Source organism: Rhipicephalus microplus, chromosome 2, assembly GCF_043290135.1.
Source record: "Rhipicephalus microplus isolate Deutch F79 chromosome 2, USDA_Rmic, whole genome shotgun sequence".
NCBI classification, from domain to species: domain Eukaryota; kingdom Metazoa; phylum Arthropoda; class Arachnida; order Ixodida; family Ixodidae; genus Rhipicephalus; species Rhipicephalus microplus.
The window spans coordinates 299,711,801-299,732,798 of NC_134701.1; the positions used below are offsets into that span (position 1 = coordinate 299,711,801).

The 20,998-nt window shown below is 47.7% G+C and overlaps 1 protein-coding gene across 5 annotated transcripts in view; it reads right to left on the bottom strand.

Moving 5' to 3' along the window:
- tweek (transmembrane protein KIAA1109 homolog tweek) overlaps nucleotides 1-20,998 on the bottom strand; it is a 1,194,469-nt gene that overhangs the window by 141,460 nt on the left and 1,032,011 nt on the right. For 4 of the 5 annotated variants that reach the window (XM_075882507.1, XM_075882492.1, XM_075882497.1 and 1 more), the window contains one exon: nucleotides 15,156-15,272. The exons of the other annotated variant lie outside the window; for it this stretch is intronic. In XM_075882507.1, coding sequence (XP_075738622.1) covers nucleotides 15,156-15,272 — 117 coding nt within the window. The remainder of the gene's footprint in view (nucleotides 1-15,155; nucleotides 15,273-20,998) is intronic. 5 annotated transcript variants of the gene reach the window in all.

Below are 20,998 nucleotides of genomic sequence, written 5' to 3' on the forward strand. Positions count from 1 at the left end.
CTCTTTAGAGTTTCCAATTGTTCACACTGGATTAAATTGTGAAGGAGTGTTAGTGATTCACCACATCTGTCACATAATGGTGGATCACCACCAAACAAAAGATATGAGTGTGTGATGTATGTGTGTCCTATCCTGGGCCTTGTTAGTGTTACCTCTGTACGACGTGATTTGGATAATGGCGGCCAATGACCAAGATGTGGCTTATTAACAAGTAGTTTGTTTTGTGCGTGTCTATCCCACTTGCTCTGTCAGTACTCCCTGAGCTTTCGTTTGAAAGACGTTTTAAGGTAAACCGTCTAGGGTGAAGGCCTCGTCAGGAGACATACAAGTCTCCTTTTGCCTTGCCTCGTGGACATATTTCATGTCATGTAACTATGTCCGAAATAAATAAACTGAATAAAAGGTCAAGGGCTGGGATCGATATCGGTGTAGTGGCAGTGCTTTCAAAGACGGATTCAGCAAGCTGATCCGCAATCACATTGCCTTGGATCTCACAGTGCCCTGGCACCCAGTACATTATGACATGTTGTTTGAGTGTGTAGAGTGTGCATAAAATAGAGTAAACTGATACGAGGACAGAGTTTTTTTTTTGTTCTTTAAGAGTTTGCAGAGCTTTTACCACACTGAGGGAGTCCGTATAAATTACTGCTTTTTTGTATTTGTAATTGTTTGATGTGTTTAGTGGCCACAAGTATCCCGTAAGCTTCCACTGTGAAGATACCTGTGTCTGGATGTAGAGTGCCAGCATCCAAAAAGGATGGGCTCACAGCAGTGTAGGACACAGAAGAGCTAGATCTAGAGGCATCTGTAAAGAACTCAGGACGCGTGTATTTGTGTTGAAGTTCCCAGAAATATGCTAGAATACGGGCAATGGGCGCATGTTTTATAACTTCTAGGAAGGACACATTGCAGTCTATAATCTGCCATTGCCAGGGTGGCAGAATGCTGCAGGAGCCACTAAACTGTGTTCAAGTGACACATCAGTTTCCTCTGCTAGACCCTTCAGGTGAACTGAGTAGGGCTGCGTCATCGAAGGCCAGTTTGAAACACAATGAAGCTTGACAAATCATTAATAGTGGAGTATGAGGTGTTTAATGTGAGGAATGAATGGTAGTTTTTTGTCTAAAATGGTGTCTAAAACTTTTTGCTCGGATTTCACTGGTAGCCTTTGACCATGCAGGTCAATGTCCGGATCTAGATGGAGACCTCTCTATTTTGAGAATAAAACGCAAGTGCTCTTTTGTGGGTTAAGGATAAATCCATTCTCGTCTGCCCACTTGGTTACCTTATTCAAGCCAAGTTGAACATACTGCTCGCACATTGCGAGGTTGCATAATTTGTAGCCTATCTGCACATCATCGATGTATGTGCAATCGAACATGTTTCGTGGAATACAGGTATGAAAGGTATTCATTTTTATAATAAAAAGTGTGCAGATCAGCACACTACCGTGCGCCACTCCTGTCTCTTGTACAAAAGTTCCAGACAAGATATTCCTCACTCGAACACGGAAAGTGTGATTGGACAGGTGACTCTGAATTTTGTTCAGCATATTACCTCAGACACCTAAGTGTGAGAGGTCTCGCAATATCCTAAAGTGCCATGTGGTGTCATAGGCTTTTTTCATATCGACAGACAGATAGGAAGAATTGCTTATGGAGGAAAGCCTCTCGTATGTGTGCCTCGATATGTACCAGGTGGTCAATGGTGGATCTGCTTTCGTGAAACCCACACTTGTACGGATCAAGTAGGCTGTTAGTTTTAAGGAAGTGTACGAGTCGGCAATTTATCATTTTTTCAAAAAGTTTGCGCAGGCAGCTTGTCAGTGCTATGGGCCTGTAACTCGTAATGAAGGATGGATCCTTGCATTCTTTCAAAATGGGAATAACAAAGACTACTATCCAGCTCGAGGGGATGTCGCCGGCAAACCAGATGGCATTGTAGAGGTAAAGTAAAATTTTTTACATTCCGAGAGGTAGGTTCTTCAACATTTCATAGACCAAACGATCAGACCCCGGAGCAAAAGTGCTGCAGCAATTTACAGATGCCTGTAGTTCAGCTAGAGAGAAAGCTTGGTTGTATGTCTCGTATTTTGTACATTTGGTATCTACTTTCCAATTCTCCACTCTTGTCTTATACCATTGGATCTCTTGAGAGTGGTGTGACGAGCTGAAAACTTCCTCAAAGTGTGCTCCTAGGTTGTTTGCCTGATCTTCCAAGCTATCACTTTGTGTGTCCACCAGAGGGAGTGCATATGCTTGTTTTCCTTCCACCCTTCTCACCCTGTTCCAGACCTTACCTTCATGTGTATATGATGTGATGCTCAATAAAAATTTTTTCCAGCTTTCCCTTCTTGCCTGTCTACGCGTCCTCCTACCCTGGGATTTTATATTTAAAAAATTTCTGAGATTCTCGACCGTCGGTGATTCTCAAAGCAGTCTCCACGCTTTGTTTTGTTTTTACCCGCTTTCCGACATTCATTGTTCCACCAAAAAACACGTTGTTTGCCACATAGTCCACTGTTTGAGGAATACATTTGGTGGCAACATCGATTAGAAAACCTGTGAAGTAGTCCACAGCAGCCTCAGTGCTTAACGCGCACAAGTCAGTACAGGTTGGGAGGCTGTCTTTTCAAAACTGTTCCCAATTGGCTTTTTCGGTGAGCCATTTGGAAACCTGTGAAGGACATTCATATTGCTACATGCAGGCATATTGATATGCTAGGGTGCGAGGCGTGTGTGTGCCTTACAAGGAAGACAAAGGGTTGTCTCCGCTCAATCGCTGGTGAACTGGTCACGCCATTACCGCTGGTTTTAAATAGATCTAATCTCCAGCCTCGTCAATACGGCGTCTCTTCTTTTCCGTAACATATTTGGTGGAGGTGGAACGTTCCCAGTCTTCACCACAAAGCTTCGCAGCGGCCGCACGGTTCAGTCTCTGGCCATGGCTACCAATGACAACAACCCGTCAGCGTCTCCATTTGTAGCTCCAGCCACTACATACCTGACGATGCCCTACCCCAGTGATCCCGGTACATTCTCCGCACAACCTGGGCTTCACGTTGACTAATGGCTTCGTATGTATGAGCATGTTAGCCAGACACACCGATGGGACCCTACCATGATGCTCGCCAACGTAATATTTTACTTGGATGGCACCCAACGAGTCTGGTTCGATGCCCATGAGACCGAGATTACCAGCTGGAATATCTTCAAGGAGTGACTAGGGGACATCTTTGGGGACCTGTCCATTCGCCAAATGGAAGCTCAAAAAGAACTCGCCACTTATGTGGAGTCCTCAACTGAGTCGTATGTCTCGTACATACAGGATGTGCTTGCGTTGTGCCGGAAAATGAACGAGCAAATGACAGAGTGACAAGGTGGGCCATATACTCAAGGGGAATTGTGGACAACGCCTTCAACTTGCTCGTGTATCTCGTCACAACTGTAGATATGCTTATTAAGGAATGCTGCCACTTCGAAATGGCCAAAAGCCGCCGTGTTCTGCCTCAATTTATGCGGCTACCAAACACGGCTGTTACATCAACCTACACCGATCTCGGTTCCGCACCACCCATGCACGACAGCGTGACACGTATAGTTCAATAGGAGCTTGAGGCATCAAGTCCGGCACCACTTCCTCTACTTTCACTCGACCATGTGTGGAGATCTGAGGCGCGCCCGCGACCATTTCGCGGGCGTTCCGCCACACAGCCACACCCTTTTGCTCTGCTAACGGCACGTGGCAATAGATGGCACCACGTGTTGGCGGCACGAGTTACGTGCGCGTCTGGGGAGCTGAGGCTCTCTCCTCCGTGGTCGGCGCCGGGTAAGCACGTGTTTTTCTTCGTCCGCGTCCCCTTTGAAAATCACCGAGCTGTAGCCTGCCTGGGGTGGCCTGTGGCACCTCGGCAGGCGTGTTCACTTGAGTACTAGCTTCGGTACCGTACGCTAAGCCCACGGCGGTGCCTAGTGCTTGAAGTGGTCGTACCACACCGAGCAGCAGTTGCTGTAGGCTTACGCGTACGGGGTTTGCCCTAACACTCGGGACCAGGCCCAGTGGCCATCGTGAGAGTGCGCAGCATAGCCGCGAGGGACCTTTTCCCAACAGGTGTGTCAAAGCTCGCCATTGCCAGCTGCGACGTGCTCGCGGTTTCCCCTTATTGTGAACGTCCACGTGCGGGTGCCTTTCTCCCCGCGTCCCGGGAGCGGACGTTGTACTGTTGTTCAGGGTGCCGCGAAGGGCAATAAAGTGTTGTGTGTTTTGTATTTGAACACTGTCTGTTTGCCGCACCGCGCTAAACGCCTTATGAGTTAAACGCGCGCGGAGCGGTGCGCTACACGCGAGTAAGCAACAGAGTCGCGACCCTGTGGCTCGCTAAGCGTGAACCGGCGGTGATCATTCGCTACGGTGAGTAGCGGGGACACCATATATGGCACCCCACACATGCCTCCGGCGGTCTCCGTTATTGAAGCCGTTGTGAGGCAGGACATTGCAAAGCTCGGTTTTCCTGTGGCCTGCTCTGTCACCCGATCCACCTCCAGACCAATGACAATAAATGCACCACGCCATGACTCACATTTTCTACCGTGATCCCGAAAGTTGACAGAATGGAGAACTGCAGACGACAAACCGATCTGCTTCCGCTGCCACCGAGTTGGCCACATCTTCTGCTACTGTCGCAGCACTCGGACGCCTTCCAACTGGAGCCCATTTTCCTCTTGTCCCCCCATACGAGGACTCCCGTCGGTATTCGCCCAGTCGTGCACACCCTTCTTTCGACGTTCCTAACAGCCGCTCCACCGCTCGTTCACCATCACCTCAACGCCGCCGTTCCCCATTACCCCAATCACGCTGCTATCCGTCGCCAATCAACTATGGCTTTTCTCGGATGGAAAACTAGACCATGCAGCTCCGGGAGGTAGTGCTGCATCAATTGCGACTGATTAAAATCCTCCGTTGACGCTCCCCACTAATACAAACTTCGTTGAGGTGTATGTGGATGGTATTTTTTTGACGGCGTTAGTTGACACCGGAGCGCAAGTGTCCCTAATGAGTGCTTATCGGTGTCACGTACTCAAAAAAGTCTTTATGCCTGCAGCGACTAAAGCCCTAAGTGTCGCTGATGGTGGAACAGTGGCCATCACTGGAATGTGTACCGCTCGTGTTAGCATTGCTGGCCGCCATGTCGCCGTTTTATTTACAGTGCTTGAAAATTGCCCTCACAACCTAATCTACGGCCCGGACTTCCTATCGACGCATTGTGCCCTCATCAATTGAGCCACCGGTACTCTCTGCCTAAAACTTCCTCTTCTCCCGGATTCTCACCCTGAACTCCCGAATAGCTTGTGCACCACTGACTTCTTCCGGATACCACCTAAAGCTCTCACACTCGTTGAATTGGCAACACCCTCTCCCGTGCTCGACGAGGATTATATCGTGACGCCAATTCCTGATGTTCTCTTGGTGCGCGACATTACTGTCCCACACTCCGTCGTAACCATGGCTTTTAACCGAACATATTTACCTGTTGTTAATTTCGGTTTCATAAAACAAGTGATACCTCAAGAAATTTCGGTCACCACGCTAAGACCCTTAACTGACGACCACGTCACCTGTTTTACAGCAGAGGTACGTTCCGATCACCCACGTCACTCGCAGGATGCCACATGCCTCGATGCGACCTTACGCTCCATGATCGCCCCGGACCTTAAACCTGAGAACTCAGCCGCGCTATGCCACCTTCTGGCTTCATACCATGACATATTGGACATCGACAGCCGTCCACTCAGCCAGACTTCACTTGTCAACCACCACATTAACACAGGTGATTCTCATCCCATTCATCGCCGACCATACCGGGTGTCTGTCACCGAGCGTAAAGTAATTCAACAAGAAGTCACCAAGATGCTAACCAAAGGAATTATTGAACCCTCTCCGAGCCCTTGGGCGTCCCCTGGTGTGCTCGTTAGAAAGAAAGATGGCACGTGGCGCTTCTGTCTGGATTACCGCCATCTGAATAGAATCACGAAAAAGGGCATTTATCCTATACCCCACATCGATGACGCTCTCGATTGTCTCTATGGCGCTCGATACTTTTCTTCAATAGACCTACGTTCCGGCTACTGGCAGATTGCTGTCGACAAAAAAGACAAAGAGAAGACTGCGTTTATAACTCCAGACGGCCTATATCAGTTCCAAGGTTATGCCGTTTGGGCTATGCAACACCCCAGCCACGTTTGAGCGCATGATGGACTCTGCTACAAGGGTTCAAATGGTCAACATGTCTGTTATCTTGACGTTGTCGTTGTATATTTCCCAACATTTGAGACCCACCTTCAGCGTTTGCAAGCTATTCTTGACATATTTCGTACTGCAGGCCTTCAATTAAAATCGTCGAATTGCCTATTCGAACGCTGGCAAATTACAGTGTTGGGCCACCTTGTCAATGCCTCTGGTGTGCAGCCGGACCCCGAGAAAACTCTTGCAGTCACCAGTTTTCCTGTACCCCGGTCAGTCAAAGACGTCCGGAGTTTTGTAGGACTTTTTTCCTATTTTAGAAGGTTTGTAAAAGGTTTCACAACCATCGCTCGTCCCCTCACTGAGTTTCTGAAGAAAGATGTCACATTTACGTGGGGTACCGACCAAGCTGCTGCTTTTTCTCACCTAATCACGCTACTGATGACTCCACCTATACTGCCTCATTTTGACCCATCTGCTCCGACAGAAGTCTGAACCGATGCTAGTGGTCACGGAATCGGAGCCGTCCTAGCCCAACGCCAACGGGGACACGACCGAGTTGTCGCTTACGCTAGCCGCCTCTTCATAGCTGCTGAACGTAACTATTCCATTACAGAGCATGAAGGTCTTGCTCTTGTTTGGGCAGTCTCAAAGTTCCGCCTTGATTTATGTGGCACAAATTTCTCTGTGATAACTGACCATTATGCGCTATGCTGGTTTATGTTACTGAAGGATCCTACTGGCCGGCTCGGGTGCTTTATACCTTGTGGGGATACTGACACTCCCTTGTAAAGTTGCTTGCGCCGCATGGCGCACATTTCTCGCCTAAAAGCCGCATTTCAGATAACAACCACCGGGCAATCGATGGTGTAGTGTTGGCGTGGAGCCCCACTATCGTCATCGTCATCATCATGTGGTAGAGCTGGCGGTAACCCCTGGTGGAAGCAATTAAGCCTTGGTGGCGGGCGAGAACGGGGCGAGTCTTTTCTGCGCGTGGCGGTTGCCGCGAACGGTTGTCCTCAGCGCATGGTACCGCGGCCTGCGCGTCGTGGTACCAAGTCAAGCGTTGGCGACGTCGCCTTGGGTATGTTATAGCATGGTCGCTTGATCTCCCCCTCTGGTGCAGCCCGCCGATTTGGCTCGCAAACAAAAGAGCGCGCGTGAAGGGGAAAGTTCACTGACAGGCCACGGCGGCAGGTGGGGGCGCTGCATATCGGCGAAGTGCACCTGCATGTGGAATCGCGCGAAGGTGGAATCCTGCTAATCCTCCCTACTTTGCGACAGTTGTATCCTGCCGTCGTGCGGTCAGCATGCAATGCCTTTATTTCTCTGGACTTCATTTAGGTCCGTGGATAAATTGCAGTGCATACGATGCCTAAAAATTGTCGTGTGCTGCTTTGTAAGTCAAATGCTTCACGCAACCCGGAACTGCGATACCACGAGCTGCCGTCCAAGGAAAACCTCCGGAATGCATGGCTGCGGAACATTTCCTGAAAATGGAGTGACAAGGGCAGCCATTGGAAGCCCAGCTCCAGGAATGTCGTGTGCTCGCTTCATTTCACAGCAGACGGCTACAAGGTAGGCATGAAACGTAAGTTGCTGCTGCCAACAGCTGTGCCAACTCAGTTTCTGTCCTGCTTAACCTACATGTTGCCTTCTAATAGCAAGGAGCGCAAAAGCCTTCTTCGTCTGCCACGTGGTGCACACACGGAAGCGAGAATTTTAGGGAAACCGGTGTTAGTGACAGAAAAAAAAAGAAAACGACCTCGTCTAGAAGAACCTGATGCTGAAGGCACAGCCACTGAATACTAGTCACACGGCCGCTCGATTTCCCTGTGCAAGGCACAAGAAAACGTAGCTCCGGGCGAGTCTACAGGTGGTCAGGAACACTGTGAAAGCGGATTAAAACATGAAGAATGCCAGACGACGTTCGACCTAGCTGGATATATAGCAGAGATGAAATGAAACGCACATCGCCTGGAAGTGAAAGTGCAGAGACTGAACAAGCGCTTGCAAGAACTTCAGAAAAACTGCGACGAATTCCGAGAAAAAGTTAAAGAATATGAAAAGAACCGTGCTGTGCAAGCTCTAAAGACCCTTGCGACAGCCGCGCATGAAGGAGATAGGACTGCAAAATTTGTCATGGAACAAATTATCAACTTCGATATGACGCGTCCAAAGTGGCAGGAGCCCACGCTGCGAGAATGTGTACTGTGGAAGGCGACATCTTACAAAAGCTACGATCATGTACGGGAGAAGAAGCTGCTGAAGCTGCTGTGTCGAAGCACCCTACAAAAGTTTGTCGGATCATCCACAGGAGAGACGGGTGTAACCAGCCTGATAAGGGAACGGCTCCAAGTAGAGAGACAAGGCTTGCAGTCAGAAAAAGAGCCCTACTGCAGCCTTACCATTGACGAAATGTCAATACAGCAGAAAGTGATCTATGATCGTCAAGTTGATAGAATTTTCGGGCTCGTTGATATCGACTGTAAACCTCAAGCTGGCGGTGCCACTGAAATAGCCGACAGGCTCCTTTGTTTCGTTTTGTGTGGGCTTTCCACGGCTTACGTGATTCTGGTCGGGTATTTTTTTACGAGGAACCTGAAACATGACCGCCTCCACAGCCTGACGTTCACCGTGCTGAAGGCTAATGAGGACGCAGAGTTTTTTGTTGTTCGTGTTGTGACGGACAACGATCACACAAACACCGCCATGTTTCGAGGAATGTCTGGTGACAACACTCTGCAGCATGTTGTGCCGCATCCGGTACGGGAAAATGACCCCTTATTCCTTTCGTTTGACTTTAACCACCTCATCAAAAACCTAAAAACAAATCTGTAAGAAAGAGAGATGTTTGAGAGTGGCCTCAGCAGCTCTTTATCAAGAAGCTGCTGAGACCACTCCTGGCCAACTGGGCTGGAGATCTCAATAGCTCTCTAGAAAATATACTGAAACTTTCTCGAAAACCACTTTCTCACAAAGTCCTCCGCTTGTGAAATCTGCCACTATGTACATTTGAGTATTAAATCATGCTTGTTTCAGACTATTTACAAAGAAACATTACTGATAATTGTCCGGTTCATATAATCCGGACATGTATGTCGCGGAAACGAATTAGCTGAGTAGCCGCATAAATAAACTATACATTAAGCCTCGGCTATTTAGTTGACATTAAAGTCGGAGTCACCATGCTTTATAATCCACAATAACATTTTTAACATAATACTACGTTACTACGAGGATCGCGTGGTTCCCCTTTGCCTCAATGGGACAGCTTAAACCCACTGTGTGCATCTAATGGAGCGCATGTATCAGGAACAATCTACCTCTATTGCAGCTAAAGTGACTGTAACCTGTGCATGGGCGCGTCTGCAGTGAAGCATGCCGAAACACTAAGCAGAACCACATGAAAGTACCCATGCAGATAGCTCACTGTGGCTGAAGAGTGCTTTGAGAGAAACCCCAGCGTCGCCGATAGCTAGCGCCATAGCGGACGCGGCGGGTTGAAAGAGAACTAGCGCTCTCACAGGCGGAGAAGAGCATTCGGTGAGCTGCACCAGGGGGGGAGATCGAGCGGCCGTGGTTATAGTGTGTTTGTCATGTTACTGCGTTTGTCATGTTTTGGAGTGCATGGAAATTGTGTGTAAGGAGGCCTCAGTGGGTTGATCACGATTGATCTATCATTCGGCGGATGATATCATCGTTATAAATTAGTTAAATAAAATGTGTTTGTTTGTTTGCCCCGACCGTGACTACTGTGTCCGTTTACTCTAAGAGCGTGACGTGTCGCTCGCCAATTCGAGACCCCACAACCTACACGGTGACATAAAAGTCCGGACGCCTATGTCAGGACGCAGACTGCCTGTCCCCCTACCCGGTTGCTGAGTCGAGCACTATGCCTAACATAGAAACCGAGCCTTGCGCCTTTTCCCTTTCGCAAATGACATGCATTGGTGACGAGCAGCACCATGACGCGTCCTTGCATGCTATCATTGAACGCCTCGAATCACCATCTTCCAATCAGTCCCATCGCTTATTCGTGCTTCATGATGGTGTTTTATACCACTAAAGTTTTGAGCTGAATGGACCGGCCCTGCTGCTTGTCATTCTGAAACACCTTCGCTCGGAAGTTCTACATGAACTTAATGACATTCCAACTACTTGTCACCTTGGTGTCTAAGGCACTCACGACTGAATAAGCCGACACTTCTTTTGGCCAGGGCTTGCACGCTCAGTCAGAAGATACATTGCAGCTTGTTAGAAATGTCAGCGCCGCATAACACCATCGACACTTCCCACCGCACGCCTTCAACCACTTGACATTCCGACAGAACCGTTCTTCCGCATAGGCTTAAACCTACTTGGCCCTTTCCCCTTGTCTTCCTCTGGTAACAAGTGGATAGCTATGGCCACCGACTACGCCACGCGTTATCCCATCACACGAGGTCTTTCAACAAGCTGCGCCACAGATGTCGCCGACTTCTTCCTCAAGGACGTGATTTTGCAACACAGAGCCCCACAGCAGCTGCTTACAGACCGTGGCCGCACCTTTTTGTCAAAGGTCATAGCCAACATCTTGCAGTCCTGTCAAACAAGACACAAGCTGACTACGTCATACCATCCGCAAACCAATGGACTCACGGAGCATCTAAATCGAACTCTTACAGACATGCTTGCTTAGTATATTTCTACCAACCACACCAAGTGGGATCTTGCATTTCCCTATGTCACATTTGGCAACAATACTTCGCGCCATGACACAGCCGGTTACTCTTTAGTTTTTCTACTGTTTGGCCGAGAACCAACATTGCCTCTAGACACCGTCATACTGTCCCCTGCAGTACCGAGCAGTGAATATGCCATGGACTGTATCACTCTGGCTGCTCATACACGAGAAATCACCCGTACTCGTCTTCTGACCTCTCAAAAGAAGCAGCAGCATTTGTATGACCAACGACACCTCGACGTACACTTTCTGCTCGGTTCTTTGGTCCTGCTCTGGTCTCCTATCCGTCAAGTTGACTTGTCAGAAAAACTGCTTACTCGCTACACAGGTCCATACAAAGTCCTTCGTGTGGTCCTGTGTTAGAAAGAGAGACTCCACGAGCAGAGTTCATGGATCGATGGGGTGTTACGCTGATGGGAAGGTCGCCGAATGTTGCAAAGTTCTTTAGCTTGTCAAATTGATTTTTGTCACAGACTTCTAAAAGAAAGTCTCCACTGGCCATTTTTGTAACTGTATAGCCATCACCTAACATGGCTGTCAGTGACCGCAATATTATGATGATGATATATGGGTTTTATTGGCGCAAGGGCCATACTTGGCCAAAGAGCGCCATGGAAAATGTTGATAAAATGGCAATGGTGCATGATTTGCTGCAATACGTTGTGCGTGTGCTGACATCCCCTGTAGAGTTGTTTGGCCCACGTGTCTTGCCCAAAAGCCACATTTCGGGTTACAACCACCGGGAGGTAGGTGCCGTTGATTACCACTGTCATCATCATCATGGTTGTGACAGTGGTAGCGCTGGTGGTGACCGTGGCGGGAAGCAACCTTGGTGGCAGGCGAGAGTTGAGCGAGCCTCTTGTGCGCGTGGCGGTTGCCGTGAATGGTTGTCTCTAGCGTGGGTCCTCGGCGCGTGGTACCGCGGCCTGCGTGCCGGGGGCCCACGTGGTAAGTCAAGCGCTGGCGCCGCCACCTTGGGTGTGTTATTGTGTTTATCATGTTATTGTGTGTGTTTGGTAATTTTGTGTAATGATGACTTAACGTGTTGATAACGATTGATGTACCAATTCGGCAGACGATATTGTCGTTCAAAAGTAGTTAAATAAATGTATGTATGTAGTGTTTGTTTGCCCCAACCGGGTCTGTGTCCGTTTACTCCAAGAGCGTGGCGTGGCGCGTGCTCGCCAATTCGAGACCTCCACAACACACAGGATATGAACTATGATACTGTTTCGTGGCTGTAAAAAGGCCTAAAATTCCGTGCCCTTAAGGGGGTTAAAACATACAAGTATTTAATATCATGGAAGTGACGTGAAATGTGTGTAGTGGAAGTAAAAGACGATGTTCGTGGTGATAAAACTATATTGAGGAGATGAGATTAAATTAGCATGAATGCCTCGTAAATGCATGCCCTTGAGCCCAAGGGGCTGCCCTTGAGGCAGGTGCTGTCTTTAATGGAACCACCGCAGCCTCGACCGCAGCACAGAGGTCGTGCTACAGATCACCTCGGAATATGGAATGAAAGCTATCTATATCTTTTAAAAATATGAACATCGATTCAAGCTTAAAAAGAGAATTTCTACCAATCAACATGACTGGATATAATGGAAGTTGCTGTAGGTAGGGTATTAAAAGTGCTTTTTTCTTAGAGAGTCTAGCTCATTGCACTGAACAAGTATATGTAAAAACCGTAAGCGGTCCCCACATCTGTCACATATGGGTTGCTCACCACCAGACAATAAATATGCATGTGTGCTGTATGTGTGTCCTATTTGTATTCTGGTGAGCGTTACTTGTGTGTAGCGTGATCTGGATACTGGTGGCCAACTTCCAGTCTCGGTTTTATTACATGTAGTTTGTTTTGTGTTTGTCTATTCTATAGCCGCTTCCAACACGCCCTGAGCTCCCGTCGAAGTAAGGGCTTCAGGTCAAGCACAGGGACAGCTATGGTTGTATTGACAGCAGCGTTGTTTTGGGCAGGTACAGCAAGTTGATCCACCAAGACGTTTCCCCTGATACTATGGTGTTTTGGCCCCCAGCACACTACTACATGTTGCTTTAGTGTGTAGATCATGCAGAAAAAACTGTAAAGTGACACAAGGACAGGGTTTTTATGTTTTTGCAGAGATTTTAAAGCTTTTACAATGCTCAAGGAATCCGAGTAAATAACTGTGCGTTGTAATTTTGATTCCTGAATGTGCTTAACAGCAATAAGTATCGCATAAGCTTTTGCAGTAAAGATGCTTGAATTAGGGTGCAGAACACCAGAATCACAAAAAGATGTACCAACGGCAGCATAGGACACACCAATACAAGATTTTGAAGCATCTGTAAAATATCCAGGACAAGAGTATTTCAGCTGCAATTTGAGAAAGTATGCACATATTTGTGTAACGGAGCAAGTTTGGTTATTTCAATGAAAGATAAATCACAGTCAATGAGCTATCACTGCCACGGCGGCAGGTATCTTGCGGGAGCCATTAGACAGTTTTCAAAAAAAAAGGTATCCCAGTTTCTTCAGTTAGACCCCTCACGCGAAGTGAGAAAGGTCATCTCACCGAGGGACGGATGTCAAAAAAAAAAAAAAAAAACTGGACAAATCATTAATTGTGGTGTGTGTGAGGTGTCCCTTATCCAAGTTTGCTTTCAAATAATAACAAAAGGACTTATAGGGTCTCTGAAGGTGGAGCGACCACTCATCAGACTCTACATAGAGACTTTCTACAGGGCAGGTGCGAAAAGCACCCGTTGAAAGGCATATGCCAAGATTATGTATAGGATCCAGAATCTTCAATGCGCTCGGTGTAGCAGACTGATAGACTATGGTTGCGTAGTCTAGGCGTGTGCGTATATGGGTTTCATATATATTCATCAGGTACTTCCTGTCACTTCCACATGTTGTGCGTGACAGCACTTTGAGGATGTTCATTGTTTTCAGGCACTTGTTTTTTATGGACTTTATGTGCGTTATAAATGTGAGCTTAGGGTCCAAGATTAAACCTAGAAATTTATGCTCAGCCTCTCCAGGTATTCATTGCCCAAGAAGCTCAATTTCAGGATTTAGGTGAAGGCCTGTATTCCTAGAAAAAAGAACACAGGTGCTCTTTTGAGGGTTTATCATGAACCGGTTAATATCTGCCAATTTAGCCACCTTGTTCAATCTAAGCTGAACCTGCTGCTCACAAATTGCTAAATTGCAAGATTTAAATCCTATCTGGATGTCATACGCTACGATACTATGAACGAGGACTCTGTTCTGGCTGTTTTGTTGGGCTTTTCACTATGTACGACATGATAGCAGGGGAACACTTCCTTGGGTCAGCTGAAAAAAGAAAATTCTTCGATGCGTTCGCGTTTTAAAGTGGCACGATCACTGAGGTCCATGCATGATAGTGGAATATAATTTAGTAACGATGGCGGCCACCCACCATGGAGCCTAATTAGGGGATACTACAAGATTCGCGAAGCGAGAAACTTGCAGACACCAGCCGTAAATCACCACGATAACCTAATGCGCGTAGGCCGAGGTCGGCTAGTTGCACAAGGTCAACCCAAGCCGCCTATGAAAATGGGGAAGTAACAGAAGAGATCAGAAAACAGGACAGATGAGAAAGAGGACAGAAAAAAAAAAGATCGGAGAGGGGGATAGGAAAAGGCGACTGCCGATTTCTCCGGGGTGGGTCAGCCCAGGGGTGCCGTCTCCGTGCGGTCAGGGCCAAAGGGGTGTGTTGCCTCTGCTGGGGGGCCTTAAAAGTCCAATAACCCAGCGTCAGCTCAACCCCCAGGATCCCCTTTTCGCCGGACAAGGCAAAGCCTCGCACGGCTAAGCGTGGGAAGGAGTCGAAACTCCCCGTTAGCTCGGGTCCGTGGTGTCACTACACACCAAACGCCTGCTTACGTAGACGCTCCTGCAGGGTTGCAATGTGAAAAAAATAGGGCAAAAGAACACAATGCAAGAGCAGACGTCCAACGTCGTCTTCCTCAAAAAACGCCAGCAACTGCCGCTCGTGATGGTTGCTTCGTTGTCTTCTGTTATGCTGATGGCTAATAATCGTGACAATATCTATTAAACGTGGGAGCTTTAGTCAGCATTGCCTGTAGCTGTGATGGCGAGTGCCACACAAAACATTTGTGAGTTTTATAATGTTAGCATATTTCACTAAGCATTCAAAGTTTCCTACAGTCATACCTCTGGAATGCTTTGCAATGTTATCCAAGCAAATAGTGTGGCCTTTTTTGTGCCTCCTTTCCGAGCAGGCGGGTCGACTGGACTCTCCCCTCCCATGGTCCATGAATTGTAGTGCACCTGAAAAAACAAACAAATCAAGCATGGGCACAAGCCTGGAAGGGCCGCATGCCAACACAGCACAGTTCAGTTTCACCTATTCACCGAAGGTAGTCAAGCTTGTATTGTGGGGAGCATGTGCGCCCAATCACTCTTTCCTCTTTTCCCTCGAAACTAGGACAGCCTAATCGCGAGGACGTGACTGTCCCTTCGAGACACGAGTCAATGAAGCCTCTTGCAAAGGAATGAAACACAACCGTGGCTGGTGCTCGCGACTCCTCTTTCTTGGCGCTCATAACGGGTTTCCCCTCCCTGAGTGGGGGAACAAATTCTCATCAGGAAAGGGAAACCGAGACGGTGAAAAAAACTAGCGTGCCGATCACTAGACGCTGTCTCTGGCATCGGCGACAAAAAAAGAAAGACAAACCCGGAACCTCTTGCGAGCCAAGAATGACAACGACAGAGGTGTAAGCATCTACCCTTTCTTATCTGTAGTCTCTCTACACGACATTTACGCGTTATTGCTAACGTATAGCAATAAAGTGTTGTTTGTTGACCTAGCCTGTTGCCTTATGCACTCGAACTCCTGCAGCTGCGATGACTCAAGCTACGGAAAGGGGACGTTAATCATGCACGGTACGACTCTGTGCAGCTGGAACATTAGCTAGGCTTCTACATCAGCCGTACATAGAATGAACCTCCTAGATCTGGTTCCCAGCATAACGAATTTTCAACGCCGCAACTTTTATGGACGCGAGTGACTACCGATGCTCCTCCAAACATAGAACAACAGGCATGTCGGAATTCCTAGATTTGCCCATGTTGTCTGATGTCACGTCGCAGAGTGTCAATCTTTTGGCTAACACGGGAGCACTGTCAGAGCTTTCTGACAGCGTAGATTTTGGTCGTTTCAAGTGGGATAGCCAGCAAGATGCAGAGACCGCGTTAGCACAAATTAGGCCTATGACAGAAAGTGCTAGGCCAGGCGCTCCCCGCCACCTCGCGAAGCAAAGAGAGAGGCACTGCCACAAATTGCTCAGACACACGCCGCAACTGTAGGTGAGCCTGCGGCAACAGTTTGCCCTCGAGCGAGGTACTCATGGGAATGCGCTATCAGTTATGCAGAGATTGGCAAGTGCCCTGCAAAACACAGCGCAGGCATCGGTGCAAAATGTGCAACCACATGTCAAGGTAGACATGCCTATCTTGAGCTCGATTGGTTGCTCCACTATCAGCAGGCAACGGGGCTTTCTGACACCGGACTTTTCGAGCGCGTGGTACCGGTGTCGCTCACGAAGCAAGCGGCTTGATTGTTTCGACTAAGCGGACATCGTGCCCGCACGGTAGAAGAGTTCTGCAACAGCTTTCGCAACGAATTTCTACCGGCAAATTTTTTAGTGAAGTTTGCGGAAGGATTTAGAGCTACACATCCAGCATCCGGACAAATACTTGCTGGATTATGTACGCGGGCGATGAAGGAACTGTATCGCCTCGCTAACCGTCATGCCACTAACGCAAAAAAAGTCGAGCGCATTACGTGACAAGTGCACCCAACTTTCGCAGCGCACTTCAGGAGATACAAGTTCGCAGACCTAGAAGAGCTCGCCACCGAGACGAAGCGCATACAAAGGGACATCCTCGCTGCGCGATTGTATCGCCCACCTTCGCCTGCAGGGCAGTCAGTCAAGTCTCGCTGTGCGTGGAATGGTGGTGCGGTAGATTCAGAAGCATTTAGGGGTAACGCGTCAGCATCGTTCGCTGATGAACAGGTACCACGCGGTTGGATGCTGTCAGACTGCTCTTTAGACCCGCCACGCTTACGCGCTCAACATGGGCCACGCCGCCCCAGCGTGTTAAAACCCATGGCAGGAGCGCACGATCGACACGACATCAAAACAGCGGCCCAACTCGGAGCGAGGACCACCTGATCAAGGCAACTTACGATAGAGCCGGCATTGTTTCTGCGGTCATTGCTATGAGTGCGGTCTGCTGAGACACATCCCTCGTGAATGCGACCGCACACCGGGTCAGGAGCAAACGTGCGATTCGGGAAACGGACGGTGTCACCGGTAATCCACATCAGTCACCACGTGGTTATCAATAATTCCACCAATGCGTTCGGATCACTTGCACTTTTGGTCTGTCACGCAAGTGATGCTGCAGACTCGCCTGCACCTCTAATAGAGTTAACGATAGCTCGAAAAAAGTTTGTAGCACTTTTAGATACTGGGGCAAGCGCTTCTTGGTTCGGCAATGAAATGTTCCACCATCTCCACGAGAACAATATTCGTTTGAGACAAAGCAGCACCATCTTCGCCTTCCTACGGGCACAGCACAATCGAGCGGTGCGGCTAGGTTAGTGATTCACTGGAACAGACGCATGAGGCGACAACATTTCACGCATCTTCCTAGGCTGTAAATGTCTCTAATCCTAGATTGAGACTTCCTCACCAAAGCAGGTACTGTCATTGACATTGCAAACAGTGGTTACCGACAGCACGACGAAGACCGTTTTATGCATCTTCCTGGGCTGTCAATGTCTCTAATTCTGGGTCGAGACTTCCTCACCAAAGCAGGTACTGTCAATGACGTTGCAAACAGTGGTTACCGAGAGCACGACAAAGATGTGCTAATGGTTTTCTCGAAGGCCCCCGCTTTGACAAAGGCATTCCAATCGCAGAGAGAGGCACGAGTACGCGAGAAGGAAAGCATGCTGAGAAAGCGAGCAACCACCTTTCCGCAACAATGTGCTGCTACAGGGAAGGTCAGTGCACCCGCTTTTGGTAGAGGCACAGAGCCTCCCAAAAGGAGAATGAGCGCAGTTGTCGACACTGTTGTACGAGTACGACGCGAGGTTCACTGAACGTCCCGGCTGTACTACACTGGTCAAGCCCAGAATCGACAAGGGTGATGCACGACCTTGCAAATGCAATCCCCGACCAATCAGCTTAGCTAAGCGGAAAGCACTTGATGCTGCCTCGGACGAACTCATCGACACAGACGTAGTTGAGAAGCGAAACAGTCCATGGGGTTTCCTGGTAATTCTAGTTTCAAAAAGAGATGATACATATCGCATTTGTGTAGACTAACACAGGCTGAATGAGGTTACAAAGAAGGACATGTACCCTCTTCCCTCCATTTCATCGTTAGTATCCAACCTAGGCGGGGCGAAGTACTTCACTGCGCTCGATGCTAGCCGTGAATATTTTCAGGTTGAGATGGACGAGTGGGATAAAGAGAAATCAGCTTTAACAAGCCACAGAGAACTTTTCCAATTCAGGAGAATGTCTTTTGGCTAGGTGGGAGCTCCCACTACGTATCAGAGGCTAATAGATCGTGTTCTGGGAAGACACAAAGTGGCAGCACACACCCGCATAGCTAGACGACATATAGGTTTACTCAAGAACGTTCAAAGGGCACTTGCGCAACTTGAGAGGCGTTCTAGAAAGGCTGAGGTGTACGGGCATCACTCTGAACCCGAACAAAGCTCAGATAGCCGCGACCCGGAAAAAATTATTGGGATTCCCGCTAGACGAAAGTCGCATTTTGACGGATAAGGGTAAGCTTGAAGTGATAGTCAGCTATCCATTGTCGAACAATATCGGTGACCTGAGGCATTTTCTCGAGACAGTGAACACTTTATTTATTTATTTATTCATAATACCCCTAAAGGCCCTCGTGAGAGGGTATTACATAGGGTTTTTTTTTTCATTTTTTGAATGTTTATTGCACAAGCTTACACGTCCTGCTATACATTCGTGTCAATCGTAGAGAGCCTCGATACCCGCAGAGGGCGTGCGCATCGATGCACCCTCGTCAACCGCGAATCCTGGCGACATGTACACAGTAAAACCGCTCACACAGACATCGAACGGAGAGCGCACAGCTTTTGCATTAATGTATCTACGTCCCCGAATTCAAACAGGTTTGAAATGTGCCACGCGAATGTGTGGCCTTACTAAGACAATGCGGTTGTTTTCAATCAACTTTAGCTTGCAACAAATTAAAAGCGATAATATTGTACGAACACCAAAATGCGTGCCTTAACGAGATGAATGACAGTTAAAAACCTTTTTGGTGGTGAACAACAACAATTACATATCACGTGTAAAGAAGACAGCACTGAACAAGTCAAGTCACATTAAGCACAAGGCGGCATGGTCGTAGTTCAAAAGAAATCGTGGGTCCAGTGTTTTTTTTTTTTTTCAGGGGGAAACCATGGTGGCATAAAAACTTAGATTAAAAACTTTGGCAAACGTGATGCCGGAACGGAGCACAAAAACGCATCAGAAACGCTTGTAGCCAAAGGCAGTCTGTGAAAGGCTACGAACAACCCACCGTGCAATGACCATAGTACTCTGCAAATAAATCAAACACGCACAATACATGGGGCATACACATTGCAAAAATAGTTTACAGGGACGCTCTTCACGACAGTCGAAGCGTATGCGCAGTCACAGATAGTTGTAAAGCAATAAAAAGTCATTGTTTATATAAAAATAAATTATGTATTATATTCACTGGCATCGTCGACTTTACTGCAAGCGGTTAGCAGGCGTTTCTCGATTCACCCATTACCTGAAAAGATGTGCACTTTCGTTGCCATACTTACGTTTGAACAAAGCTACACATCCTTGAAAACAGTTTAAAAACAAGGTGAACCACTCAAAAACTACGTATAAACATTGAAGGTTTTTAAAACATTGTGACAGCCATCACATAAAACGTCTACGTATAAACCTGCACATTCAACAGCTTACTGTCAACCTCATAGGAGAGTATACAGTTAAACACGTCACTCGACCAGGTCTTAGCTGGTAATTTCACGCATACACAAACCCGTGCATACAGCGAACACGTTAGAAATGAGAATGCATATATTACACTGTAAAGGCAGCTTTGGAAACAACACATCGCGTCCACGCACAAGTGAAAGCACATGGAACTGTGCGATGGATTTCCACTGGCTGATCGAATGGAGCCACTAAGGTATCAGACAAGTCTCTTTCGTGCATCACAGTCGAGATTTCTTCACTTCGCCATCGGTGACCATGTCTCTGAGTTCCAGGGCGTCCTTGCTGGACGCCCTGGAACTCAGAGACATGGCCACCGAGACAGACATTTATCGACAGTTCATTCCTGACTACGCAGCAGTGCAGGCACCTTTGACAAAGCTCTTGAGGAATGGCGAGTGTTGGGCTTAGAGCGAAAAGCAGGAGGCGACACTGCGTCACCTCACGAAGTTGCTGGCCAACACGACTCAGCTGCAGCTACCCAATTTGAACAGGGAGTTCGTGATAAACACAGACGCAAAAGACCTGGGCTTAGGAGCAACTTTCCAGAAGCATGAAGGTTCCCTTCGACCAATTGCGTTCGCGAGCCGTTCATTGACACCAGCGGAGAGGAACTACTCGGTAACCAAGAAAGAGTGTCTCACTATATTTCTCGCTTTCTATAAGTGTAACATTTAAAAATTTATTGAAATTTTAAAAATGATAATGAAGTTTAGCATTGACATGGTTCGCTGAACGTCCCGGCTGTACTCATTGTCTCATATCATTTTCTTTTTGTTAGTCTATCATAGTGTATTCTGTTATTCTTCATCGCGTTTTTAGTCATTCCTTTTTCCCTATTTCCAACAAAGGTTGGGATATTGTGCTGCTCTTTTTATATGCACAAGTTATATATTTTGTTTGGAAATTATTTTATGCTTGATGTATATTCATTGCATTAGTTTGTGTTTTTTT